Below are 13,901 nucleotides of genomic sequence, written 5' to 3'. Positions count from 1 at the left end.
CCAATGGCGTACTTCACACATGGGAAAATAGCGTTTCACAGCACGAACAGTTTTCCCCAGCTATAATGTTCATCTTGCTATGCCTGCCATCCCGATATCTGCACAGCCCATCAAAATTGCCTTGGTGACCTTCTTGAAAGTAGTGGAAACATTTTTGTAGTAAGTGTTGCGCACTCCCACTCTTCAAAATGCTGTGCAACAGGCAAAGAAACCACTTTCTACGATTTGCAGTGATTTTCCCGCAGCTGAAAGTACAGCGGGCAAAACATTTGCATGAGAAAGGTGCGAACTACCAAAAGTTTGCACCTTTCTCATGCGAACACACATACAAACTCACATACACACACAACACACCCATAACACCTCCCACCCACACCCCCAGCACACCCTCAGCACACCCACACCCCCAACATAAACAAACCCCTCTTAGCTTCATCTTCACGCTGGGTTCTTGCAGCGCCAGTTCCCTTTCACTTTCGTGATCGGGAACCGGCGCTCCAGGATCCTTTTCTTTTCTTTTTCTTTGTTTTGTAACGAAAGGCTGCGGGGGTATCCCCCACAGCTCCCGCTCACAATACCATAAAGTATAGTGAGCGGGGGGTTGCGGGGGACACCCCCGCTGCCCCTGTTTTTTTTTTTTAAACAGAAGGCTGCGGGGGGTGTCCTTCGCATCCCCCGCTCACTATACCATGAAGTATAGTGAGCGGGGCGATGCGGGGGACAACCCCGCAGCCCTCGTTTTTTTTTTACAATGCTACTACCAAAGGTTCAAACTTTTGGTGTTCGAACCTTTGGTGGTAGCATTTTTAGAACTTTTGGTCATTGCGACCATTTATTTTCGGTAAAATTGGCCTAGACCCTTTCTACAGCGACTCCCTTTCCAACCGATTGAACTACAGTGTTTTGCACAGTGCCACGCCTCCTGCCCTGCATCTGTTCATTGGCAATTCTATTGTTCATCTCTGAAAGGTACTTTTTTTATTTCCCTTTTTTCCTTTCCAAGTTCATTTCCATTTATTATGGTGTTCTGACACACGCCACAGAAGGAACGGCAGGAAAGGCCCGGTACAGAAAGGGCAGTACCTGCATGGATACCATAGGGGACGTGCCGAGAGAAGGAATTATTGGGTGACGCTCATCTACATAGGAACCAGTCATTGTTATGCTCCCGGTCGCACCCTTCCAACGTACTTACAAGTACCTTTTCTCTGTAGAGTAGCGCATTGCAGTACATGCATAATAAAATGCCCTTTGTCGGGTAAGGGTCTGTAGCACGGCATATGGTCTGCAAGGATGTTTTCATGCTCTGCTGCCCTACAGGAGTGCCCCTTTTGTTGCCCACAGCAGATGTGGCAAATGTTGTACATGAAATTACCCTACGTAACTGTTGAAAGGGTGGTAGACTGCCCACTGGTTTACTTGTGCTTTCACTTCAGTTGTCGTTACATGCCGTACAAACACTTCATGCTACACCATTAGTTTTAGGAGTAGCATTCACGGAGATGCACACATTCTGTAATACAAGAATGTTTACAACAACGTGGAAAACTGCTTCATTAGGTGGAGGAGGAAGGCATTTATTCTTTGTGACCCATGCAGGTACAATACTTTTCTAAGCACCACTAAGATTGTTTGCGCTTTGCATATTGCACTGTTTGCTTACTTGCCTTTACATGCACTAGTATGTGCGTGACCAAGCTGCACCACCTTTGCCATTTTGCAGAGTGACTACAAACTGTCCCACCTGCAGTTACATGTTTTCTTCAACTGTACGACCAGCAGGTGACCTCTTGACACTTTCCGTCACACTGCTCAGTGCAGACACGATGTATCTGCTTCACGGGTCTTGGAAAGGCAAGCAGCACATCGATCAAATAAATGCGACATTTAACACGCCCACGTTACACTGCAGGTTGCTGTTCCTTGTTTACCAGTGGGCATCATGCAGTCAGGCGTGCTTTAGCCACGCATTGGTAGGTTTGCAGAGCCACCCACGTAGTCGGCAGTAGTACTTGGAATGCTGTAGCCTACTGTATGAATACGTAGGGCTGGCGACAGGGATGGTGTTACCAGCACACAATGGATGGCCTATGCATGGGTCTAGGTGTGGAATGGAAACACATGCGCTTCCTCAACTACTTAAAAGTGCATTAGAAGATACAGACATGCAGACACTAATGGAGACCTACGGATACTTGCAGTGTGATTGCACATACGCCGACCAGGTGCAGTCACCCTAGGAAACGTCCATATTGCTCATCTGTAGTCATCTCTGCCAGTACTGTGCGGCACAGATTCACCAAGCAATGTTAACACAAAAAGCGAAACTACTGAAACACTCACCAACATTTACCATGTACATCTGTAATTGCTAAGATAGACCAACACTATGCGGAAAAGGAAGGGGTAGCACAACTGGATACCTACACCACACAATTTGGCCCTTCCACACGTTTATCATGAGGGCAGTCAAGGAATCAGTAACACACCGTTGTTACTGGGACATTAAGGTTCCGTTGCAGTGCCAAACAGGTATCATCTTTACAGAAAACACTATGCAAAAGCAATGTTCTGGTTACAGCGCCCTACTAAAAACCTATGAAATTCTCTAACAGAAACATTGTTAAAAGGACGTTATGGTTAAGTTTCACTAGCAAAACCCTATTAAATTCAATGGCAAAACGTTGTTACAGGGACATTAAGGTTACAGGTAAAACAGAAAACCCCAGAAATTCACCAGTTATGGTAAGCTAAGCAATCATAACTCGCGCCACCAGTGTGCACTGCAAGGACTAACACCCATGACATCAAATATGCCATCACAAATCTCATTGATGTGCCATGTTTGACGCCCAAGTCTTCAGGAAGACGTGGGCGTCACATTGGGGAGCTCCATATCTATGGGTGAGGTAATAGGGAGTGAAAGGGCTGGCTGGATAGTACATATCATCGCCAAAGCAGCTGATAATTTTACAAAGGTCATGCAGTAGCACAGAGAACGATTTGGCAGGCGGCCCTCACTTGGTCGCGGTTAGAAGCAATGGAGTTGGACTTGAATTTCCGTGCTGGCATATTGTTGAATTACTTTAAGGAAAATTCCCGCCTCCCCCCAAGTATGTCTAACGGGTTCGGGCATGTTCGCAGTGTTAGAAGTGTACCAAAAAATGTGTGGAACTGTGACCCTGGCAGGGAACAGAGTAGGTTGACAGACAATTGAGTTTAATCAGATTTCAGTTTAGCTGTAACTGCTATTGGGTGGTAAAGTGGGGGAGTGTGCATTGACTTCACAAAGAACAATTCCAGAATTCCAGAAATTGTAGTGTTCCTCCACTAGAAAAAATATGTGTGCCACCCCACAAATCACCCCCCAAACCCCTAATGTTAGTGTCTCTTACGCACATGGGTGTCGTATGGAGAAGTGGGGATGCAGGGAGAAGTAGAGATACTAAGAACATTGTTAGGACACGTGGATAGTGCACAAGCCTAAATCCGCCAGAGAGGACTCCGCCAATCCTTGGGAGGTCGCTAAAGTGAGTGGACTCGTATGAGGAATGATTGCACTTAGCGCTAGATAGATAACCCCCTGATACTGTTAGTGTTACTAACGTGTCTGTTGTCTTGTGGTGCCTGGAGCAGGCCGCAGCCACAGTTGGGGAGCGACACTTTAGAGGGTGTCTCTGCGCCCGACGCTCGGCAGGGGTCTGGAAGCTTCTAATGAGGCTGGGAGCGGGCAATTGCAGTGCTTGTTCCACATAAGAAGGCGGACGGTCTGCAAGAGGGACGGCCGGGGTTATCAAGGGCCCAGCGTCCGCGTGCCAGTGCCCCCTCCTGTGCCAGCCTCTTGTTATAAAGTTACTAACTACAGCCGAGCATAGAAGGGCTCGACGGAGGGGGTCCCCGGCGGCGAAGAATACAAGAGAAGGAAGGACCCGAGGGATTAGAGCGAGGTGGGCAGAGAGAGACGCCATTTATTAAACAGGGTGGGGAAGTGTGCGAGGGAGGGACAGAAGTGGAGAAGGAGGAAGGGCAGAGAAGACCGAGTGGTTGGGGGTGCGAGGAAGTAGAGGAGTAAGGGGTACGGGGATGGGAGCCGAAGAGTAGGGGGAGAAAAGAACAAACCGAGAGGCGCGCAGCAAGAATTCACGAGAGTGAGAAAGAAATCGCGATAGGAAAATGCAATGGGCGAAAGCGAGGTGAAAGGAGTCCCACCTTTACCACCGCCCTATCAAAACGACATGTCCCAGCATGCAAAGAACAACAAAGACAGCTTTGGGTGAAGGTGCTGCGGGTGCTTTGGGTGCAGTAAGCATGTCTGAGGAACAAGTAAAGGTGTGAGGTGCGGTGGGGTGTGAAAAAAGGGATAGACGGAAATGCAAGTGGAAGATGCGAGGGTGTGTGGGAGTAGTAGGGCAAAACAAGCGAGATGCACATCGGAAAAAGATGAGGGGGGAGGGAGATAGTAGCGGAGAGGCGTATATTACAGCTGACGACAACAGGGCATTACAGACTGTACTCTATGCAGTGAGAGGGGGTCGGAAGAGCGCCCGGGAAGTGGGGGCCCTACTGGGCTACATGAAGTGAGGGACGGTGCAAGAGGGGCACGTGAGAACAATCGAGGACACGAGTGCCCTTATTAGAGAAAGGAAGAAAGACACGGGAGACGGGGTAGAGCGTGAGGCGAGCTGTAGAACACAGCACACTGAAAAACAGGTCGCACCAAAGGGACTCCACAGTCCTGAACAAGGACGCGTTTAAAATAGCGCCTACAACTGCCGTCCAACCTATTTCTAAACGCTACTACATTTGGCAGGTATGCAAAGCGGTCCATCACGATAATGTGATTTGTCGAGCATCCCACAGCTGTGGTGCACATTCGTGAAGGCGGGTGTGCGGCTACTAACCCTGATTTCATAGCATTCAATTTAGTAGCCAAAGCACAGGAATATGAGAAACGTGTTGAAAATAGAAACGCTTGAAGTCAACGAGTGACTTTTCATCGTCTTTCTGCAGGATGGGGAACACATATTTTCGGAGGAGACGGTTGCACTGTCCACTCTGTGGAACTCACTTTATTGAACCTGCACCATGATATACACATTTGTAAAATATTGAAAGAGGCTGCACATTCCCTTGTTCACCAAGCAGTTGGTCCAATGCTGACTTAACGTCACCCATTGCCAGCTCGATGCACGCCAGCCTCCTCTTGCTCCAGCTCTGCGAAGCAGTCGGAAAGCAGTGTGAGCGCTATGCACAAAACACATACAACTGAGAACTTTTTATTTTTTAATGGAGCTTGTTGGCAGCACTCCTAATTCTCTCCTGGCGAGGATGGTAACTTGAAAATAAAAGACGGCAGCCGCACGAGGTTGAGAATAAAAACAGAACTGTGACTGCAAAGCGCCGCTTTTTCAGCAGTTTCCGCAGAGTGCGCGCATGCACGCAGCTGTTTCCCCTCGTGTTTTTCCTTCCCCAGCCCACGGGCATTCGGTGCCATCTGCTGTTTGTGCACCTTTTCAATGAGCGCGCCAGCACCGAGGCAAGTGATCTTTCACGTGCCACTCTGGGCTCCAGCCTCCCGCAAAACTCTTGCCATCGTAACCAATGAGTGGCGCGTGTCATCTCCGTAATACGCGGATTCCGTAACGCAATGTGCTCGGCTATAGAGCCGCCGCGTATACTACTTGCCATCATAACCGGTCCATGGTGCGTGCCATCTCCGTAATACGCGGATCCCGTGATGTGCACGACTATACATCAGCTGTGTGGACTACTGCCCAACATAGCCAATGGATGGCGCATGTCATCTCCTAATACCGGATCCCGCAGCATAATGTGCTCGGCTATTTAGCAGTCGCACGCACTATACCCACAATGCTTGTTGCCCCCCCTCGATTACAAATTACTGGGTACCTACAGCCAAAGGACCTTGGGCATCATTACCACTTTGCAGGTATTTCAGATGTAAATCCTCTGAAATACCACCAAACGGATTTACAGTTACCACCACTTGGTCCTGTTGATTTACCACAGGATTACAAATAGTCTGCCCCCCAGGGCCTTAGGCCTGTCACGCCTAAGCACAAACCAGCTCACCACGAGCACACCTAGCACGTCCTACCACGTCAAAACCGGGAACCCTGCTGCACACTACCACCACCACAGCCAATTCATACAGTGTTGCAGTTGTTATATTGTGATGCCATGTTCTGGTCGGTTGGGTGAGGTCCGGGGTTAGTTCAGGGAAGGTTGTCTTCTCTTCCCGTGTGCTTCAGGTCTATTGCTTAGTTGGCCACATAGTGATAGTGCTGGAGTGTTAATGTTGTCATGGTGTGTGGTTCATTGCAGGTCAATGTTCCATGCATTTGTTGTGTTGGCGTGTGTAAGGGAGGAGGATGTGTCGTAATGGCGCGCTTGCGCCTATCTGTGTGAGGTGATCGTGGTTCTTGGTGGAATGTTGGTGCTGAGTTGACGGTTGGCAGTTAGTGATTGAGGTGACTGGAAGGGGTGTGGGAGTGTGGTGTCCAGCGTCCTATCTATGCCATCTGTCTTCCCCTGGAGGTGCTGAACTGAAGACAATAAAGCTAAAAGTGTTTACTTACACCATAGCGGCGTCCCCGCCTTAATTACGTCAAATTACCACTGGTAGAATAATGAGTGGTAATTCTGCCGATTTCTGGAGGAAAAGTGGAGCATTCATCTCCAGCATCATACTGCAGACACATCCTCCACTTTTCCTCCAGAAATCGGCAGCATTACCACTCATTATTCCACCGGTGGTAATTCCGCTAAAACTCGTAATTTGGTGGTGTGGGAAAAATGGAGGTAACTGAATTACCGCCGCCTAGACCCATGATCCATGACAGCACGCAATGGATGTAGAAATGGGACTGCACTAAAGCTAAAAGGACTAGATCCATTTTACCCTGTATTATAGGTCTTACTTCTAGCCAATGGCTGCAAAGAACTACAGGTCATCGCTCCAGAACCACATGAACCTCTATACTTGGTCGTCATTTTAGGTAAACTGCTAGAAATGTCAGTGATTCATCGATCTAGAATCACGTTAACCTAGCTACTTGGTCGTAGTTTTAGCTAAACTCTACAAAGTGCTGCAGGTTATGTTAAGTTCTTTTTTATATACTGCGCCAAATCACAGCCATAGAAGCCTCTGAGCGCCTAGGCTTGTCGTCAGTCTATACTTGCATTAACGTGTACTTGATGGTCTTTTGCCAACATCTAGATAGCGCTGCTGACATTGGTCTAGCGTCTAGACCCATGCTAACCGATATACTTGGGTGTACTTTAGGCTAATTTCTATTAAGCACTGCTTACATTGGTCTAGACCAGGGGCATTCAAACTTTTTTTCTGTTGAGCTCCTCCTTGAGTAAAAATGTTGTTGCTGGGTCGCCCCAGATGCCATTTCTGTTTATATGTTCTTTAAAAGCAGTAACCGTACTCTCTATTGGAAGAGTCTCTGGCGCCCCTTGGACACCAATGCCGCCCCGGGGTCCAGCCCCGCAGTTTGAATGCCAGTGGTCTAGACCCATGATAACATGTAGACTTGTCCACACTTTCAGCTAAGCTCTATAAAGCACCGCCTTCACCCGTCTATTCCCATGTGCACCTTGGGGCACTTGTTGCTAGCCCCACGTTAACCTCTCTGCTTGGGTGTGCTTTTAGCTAACCTGTATTATGTGTTGCTTTCCTTGGTCTAGTCCCATGTTAATGTGTGTACTTGGGTGTACATTTTGCTAATCCCACCTTAACCTCTATAACTGGGTGTATGTTTACCTAATCTCTAAAGAAATGCTGCTTTCCTTGGTCTGGACCCACAGTAACTTCTGTACTTGGGTGTACTTTCGACTAACTCCTATGAAGCGGGGCTTAGATTGGTCTAGACTCATGTTAAACTATATTCTTGGGTGTGCTTTTACCTAATCTCTATGAAGTGACGCTTCCGTTGGTCTAGACTCTAGACCCACCTTAATATGCATACTTTTTTACTAGCCCCATGTTAACTAGTATACTTGGCTCTAAGTTTACCATATTTCTATGAAGTACTGCTTTTACTGATGTAGACCAGGGGCCCGCAATCTGTGGCTCTCCAGATGTTTTGGACTACAACTCCCATGATCCCCCACCATTAGATATGTTGGCTAGGGCTGATAGGAGTCTTTGTACAAAACACCTAGCAAGCCAAAGGTCCCCGATGCCTGGTCTAGACCCATGGTAACGTTTTTATTTGGGAGTACTTTTGGCTATCTCCTACAAAGCAATGCTTTCATTGGTCTAGACCCATGGGAACCTGTGAGCTTCGCTGAACTTTTCACCAACCTCAGAAAAACACTGTGAACACTCAATCAGAGAAGCCAATGGCAATTTCTATTTGTTTTCTTTCACAATCCTTCATGTGAGTCTCCCTGAGCTCTTGTTCAACTCAGCGGCACCTAACACTTCAATTGCAACGCATCTGCTCAGCACTGAGAAGTGATCTAGTGCCATAAGCCATGGCACTAATGTTCTCCAGCCATACGACTCTTTTTGTGGTTGGGACATATCAGCACCATAACTTTATGAAAAAGTTCCCCTGCGGATCTCGACAATGCATCTAGCGAAACTTTGCAAAGTTCTTTGGCAGCTTCGTGGAGTATGTGGTTCATGCTTTGAAATAGCAAAATGCAAATGAAGACCTCAAAGGGAAGTAGAAAGAGTATGCTGACCCCTACATATAGGGCAGATGGGTTGCCATCCTATGCTGAATCTACCCAGGTTTATTTATTTATCTTTGCATTTATTAAGCACTCTAAACCCAGGGGCATCAGGGCACGGGTTACAGACAGTAGTAGCAAATGCGATGACATATAGCTAGACAAGTGCATGAAAACAGTTCATACAATTGGCATCTTCGGGGAGAAGAGTACAGTTTTAAGATGTTTCCTGAAAGTTCAGTTGGATTGTTCAGATCTCAGTGTCAGAGGTAGGGTGTTCCAATTCTTGGCGGCAACGACGGGGAAGATGATCCCCCCAAATATCTTTCTCTTGAATCTTGTAAGTCAATACTCATCTCTATTGCGCCACCTACCCCTGTAGTGACCTTGAGGGCACAGGGCCTGTTCGGAGCACGTTATGGTAAGAACATGTTCCCTTTTAAAATTTCTTTTGCCGTTATAAACACATTTATTAAAGCTCATGTCCGGGAGAGTACTTCTGAAATCTCGTTCACAACCTCCAGGATCCTGTGCAGCCTTGTCCTTGCTGGTCCTCACTATACCATGACACCTTGAGTGACAGTGTAGAGCAGCTTATAAACGATGTGGAAAACAGGGTGAGGGAGAAGCGCCCCCTAAAACAATCCACAATGAAGCCATCTTGCCTTGAGAAAAAAACAGACACCCATCTTTTCTGATCCCTTCATCACACCCACTCATCCCCCAGAGAGAGCCTTGAGACGATTCAGCTCGAAGGGCTGCACTATACAGATGCAGTCATTCATTCATCCTTCACTGGCACTGCTACAATACTCAGCGCTGGGATAGTTCAGTGGATTGAGTCCCGTGAGATGGCCACAGGTAACTTGTTTGGGTCTTTGGAGGACTGCCTCAGCCTTTCTTATTCTGAGGTTGATGTGTAGCTTCCAGCTGGATACTATCAAGCACCAAGAGACTTCTTTTTGGGGTGTGCTCCAAGAGAGGCTGGGGCTCAGTAAAATATTGAGAGTGATAGATGCAAGCTGGCCAACGGGAAATTAAGTGATCTGCCAGGTAGACGAGTGCCCCTGAAAGGATGCAGAGCCAAGCAAGCGCCTCACTCTGTGTGCTCGTCCAGCCACCTTTGGATACAATGCACCCAAGTGAAAGCCTCAAAGCTCTCACACAAGATTTAATGTGTCCTTTTTTCTACATAAATAAACAATATTTAACCCCTTTCACATTCCTAATGATATTTTGCTATGGCTGTTTCCATTATCTATATTAGCTAGCTATTAGTTCATTTAATATGTGGTTTTTAATTCCAAAATCTCCATTCTTGTACATATTTCATAATATGTTTATAAAGACAATACTGACCAGGAGTAGAATTAAGTTGGGTAATAATAGCTATTATTACAGCCTTTAGAGGCATGACAACTCCAGCATGATATGAAGTGCTATTGAAAAACAGGATATTATTATTATCATAAGCCAATTTGCTGCATGTTTCAGCTCATTATCAACACTTCCGCAGGTGTTATTATCCAGACAATCTGAAACTCATTCGGCAGTCCTTACTGACAGTCCTGCAAACCCAGTTATGCAAATGCTGAGAAAAGGGGGAAATGTCTGATTCGGCCCCAGCAGAATCTCCCACTTTTACTCCACAAGACATTCCACCTATGGCGCAGAAACATTAGTAATCCTGCTACATGATATGCCCTTAAATTCTTCTTTCTCACCAATATTAGAAACTCCTGATTCGGGGATGGTTTTCTGAGCAGACTCCCAATAGAGGCGCTAGTTCAGACCCTGTTTACCACATGTGGCAAAGAGCGGCGCTTGGCAGTAGACCCGGCCCCTCCATCTGAGACCCCTGCATTCGGATTTTAAACGTTTCCAACCCAACATGGTTTGCTTTTTGCATACTTTATATGGATGTCATGTAAGGGAAATGGGAGAAAGGGTACCTCAGGGGCAACGAGTTTGTCTTGCAAGCAAGACAACGCTATGCAACACAGCTTCGAATCCCGATCCCGCGCTTAGACAGTGGCAATCGGACTGAGATTTAGTGGCGTTGCTGAAATCACTGAATCAAATCTTGTTTCAGCTATCGGGTACTTATACCATAGGAGAACGCGCACCCACTCGCAGCACCAATTTCAAGTACTATTTTCCCAAGAATTAACATTTATAAAATAACCGTTTTAGCTGCAGGGAGCAGGCTAAGAAACAAGGATTTCACCCCAGTAACTAACCACATTCTTAAAGACATCATATTAAATGAATGATTAACTTGGTCCGGACCCACCTCTTTAATAACCTTTTGCCAATCTTTGGGCAGGTCAATTCTTTACCATCTGTATCGGATCAATTACATTGTCTTTAATGTTGGAATTTGAGTCCAACTCTTCCGACATAGGATACTTTACAGAAGTGTGCATTATGGATGGCATAACAGGTGCCCACTGCCGTGCCTTACCTGCCCATTCTTGCAGAGGTCCGCCCACATGCTTGTGCCATCACCCCCTCGCATCAGGATGTGGTAGGTGAAGAAGTAAGTCCCGGGGACGTTGCAGGTGAACTTCCCGGTGGCCGCGTCGTAGTTGTTGCCTAAGTTCGTGACTATATCATCAAACTTGAGAATCTCGTAGCCTTCGTGTGGGTTCTTCAAGCCGGCGTAGAAAGCCACCCTGGGCACAGTTGTGTAGGTGGCAGTGCTGATGGCGCCGTTGCTGCCGGCTCCTGGGAGACCTGGGGGTCCCACTTTGCCTAGCTCGCCCCTCTCGCCTGGTGGGCCCATCGGTCCTGGGGGTCCCGGTTCACCTGGTGGTCCAGGGGGCCCCGGCTTCCCCGGCCGGCCAGGCTTCCCTTGAGGCCCCTGCACCAAGGTTGAAGGTGGTGGTGGCGCTGCCCCACTGTTGTCTCCAGGTGTCTCTGCATCCTCCCGCAGACTGGCACTGGTGGCCGAGGTGGTCTTGGCCAGGTAGGGGTCACAGACCATCCGGCAGGTGCCCAGCATCTCGTAGTGCCCATCAGTGCCCACCGAGTTGACCAATACAGGGATCAGAATGACCAGGACCAGGATCATCACGACCCCCACGGCAGCCGCAATGAGTGTCTTCCGTCCGAGGCTGAGCCTGGAGAGAGGCTGGGGTCGCTGCCTCCCTGATGGCGGAATGGTGCCTGTTGGGTGGGAGGGGGTATCCACCCCCTTGTAGAGTTCTGATTAAATATGTGTGTGTATGTGTATAATATAAATGTATGTATATGTATGTATATAGATATGTGCTTAATATATAGCTTTATCTAAAAAGCATCAGCACAGGCTGCCTCCTGGAAGTGTTTCTAGAAACCCAAAACTCCTAGTTATGGGCTGGGCATACTTGAATATTGCCCTTATATAGCTTCGCGTCCTGTGCCCCCCAGCTGAGGCACATGGTACTAAGCAGGCAGTGCACACACGCACTCACACACACACACACAGCACCGAGCAGGCTGCAAGGATCTCTCTCTCTCTCTCTGCTTCCTCCTTCCAGTCCCTCAACCCATCTCCCGCTCTCATCTCCCCGGACGATCTTATCCGTGTATCCATCTTCCTCCCCTTCCTCTCAACGCCACAGCAACTCCCCGCCTTCCTTCTTACTCCCCTCCCATAAAGGAAAGACCAAAAGAAAACCCATGGCAGCTGAGCTCGCGCTTAAAAAAAAAACACGTATCAGAGACAGGACTATGTGGCGGGACGAGGCGAGTGTCGGGCTGACCCATCTCCGGACTCCGGGTGGGGGGTGTCCGTCACCTGGAGGCGGCGAGTGATCGTCGCCGGGACTCTGAGCGGCTGCCTCGGCAGGAGGCGCGCGTTTCTAACCCATGTTTTCCACACACACACCCACCCGCCCCGGCGGTTTGTTTATTTTGAGGGGAGGCGGGCGGCGTCGCGAGGCGATTGTTCCCCGGGTCTTTCTTCTCGCGCGGCAGTTGACAGTTGCTCGCGCGGCTCTTTCTTCCGGGCTCGCGGATTCAGGCTGACTTTGGAAAGGCGCCGGGTTTCGAGGCGGCGGTCGCGAGCCGCACGCAGAGCAGAGGAGTGGAGTAACGCCCGTCAGTGATGCGAGGCTGCGCTATTTCATCTTACGAGTTATTTCTACAGCGCCGAAATCGCAATTTGAATGTTTTTTTTTGTGCGGCTGTCAGGGTAACCGAATTTACGAACTGCCTAGTTTGGCAACCTTGAGGGTCTGAGAGGGGAACCCGGACTTGTAGCATTCACCAACACCAGAGTGTGTATGTCAGTGGGGAATTTTCCCATTGGGTGGTAGCTGGCTTTGTGGAACTGTCCCAAGAGCACTGAGCATAATTCTTACACTATACAGCAGCAATATAAAACACACCAGCTGACACCTCGGTGCATCAGCTATTTCAATGGAACAACACCATCATGTGTTGATGTTTAGCAAGTGCCCAAACACCACTAAATGGTTTCACGGCACTGTTGAGCAACAAAGATATGGTGACTAGATTTTATGAACCGAAACACACTACAATTTCGTTAATTCACTATAACAGACACGGGCAAGCCAATTTGCCCTTTGCAGTTGTTCAATGCATTTTACGTGTATGGGTAGGAATTTGTTTTGGCCCCATAAAGAATGCCCCAGACAAAAAACTGCCGGTGGGCCGGTCATCACGTGGCTATTGTGAGGTGAGCTTTTTGCCTCATCTAAATACTTCCAGCGTCTAAAATCAGCAGCCTAGGCACAACGTCTGAAGCTCACACAGCCTGCAGCTCACGAAGACCCATGCAATGTGCTTGCTCTCTGTACCATCTATTCTGATATAATAATGTTAAAACACATATTCAAGACCCTGTCACCCTGGACCGGAACAATGTCCAATAGAACTGTGTAACCCTTGCAATCCATTTACCAAAGGGCCAAAAAGTATGACTATGGTGCTCCGAAAAAGACTATCGACATACACGATAAATTATACTATGGGCCTTAATACGAGTCCGACGGTAACCCTGCTGGTGCTACCGGCGGGTTGCTGCCGGACCTGTACAAAATTACGAGCGCCTGACTTCCCGGGTGCACTGGGCTATTACAAGTCCGGCGCCCGGGAACTCAGGTGCCGGGAATTTTTTTAAATTCCCATTCCCATAGGACTCTATCGGAGTAGGGACACGGAAGCACCGGTGTCGGTGCTTCCGT

At 48.2% G+C, this 13,901-nt stretch overlaps 1 protein-coding gene across 1 annotated transcript in view; it reads right to left on the bottom strand.

The window, feature by feature from the left end:
• C1QL1 (complement C1q like 1) overlaps positions 1 to 12,701 on the bottom strand; it is a 322,573-nt gene extending 309,872 nt beyond the window's left edge. The window contains exon 1 of the mRNA XM_069634241.1: positions 11,174 to 12,701. Coding sequence (XP_069490342.1) covers positions 11,174 to 11,782 — 609 coding nt within the window. The 5' untranslated portion in view covers positions 11,783 to 12,701. The remainder of the gene's footprint in view (positions 1 to 11,173) is intronic.
• Between the last annotated feature and the right edge of the window lie 1,200 nt (positions 12,702 to 13,901).

Source organism: Ambystoma mexicanum, chromosome 13, assembly GCF_040938575.1.
Source record: "Ambystoma mexicanum isolate Mex_15411 chromosome 13, UKY_AmexF1_1, whole genome shotgun sequence".
NCBI classification, from domain to species: domain Eukaryota; kingdom Metazoa; phylum Chordata; class Amphibia; order Caudata; family Ambystomatidae; genus Ambystoma; species Ambystoma mexicanum.
This window is presented reverse-complemented; position numbering and strand designations above follow the sequence as displayed.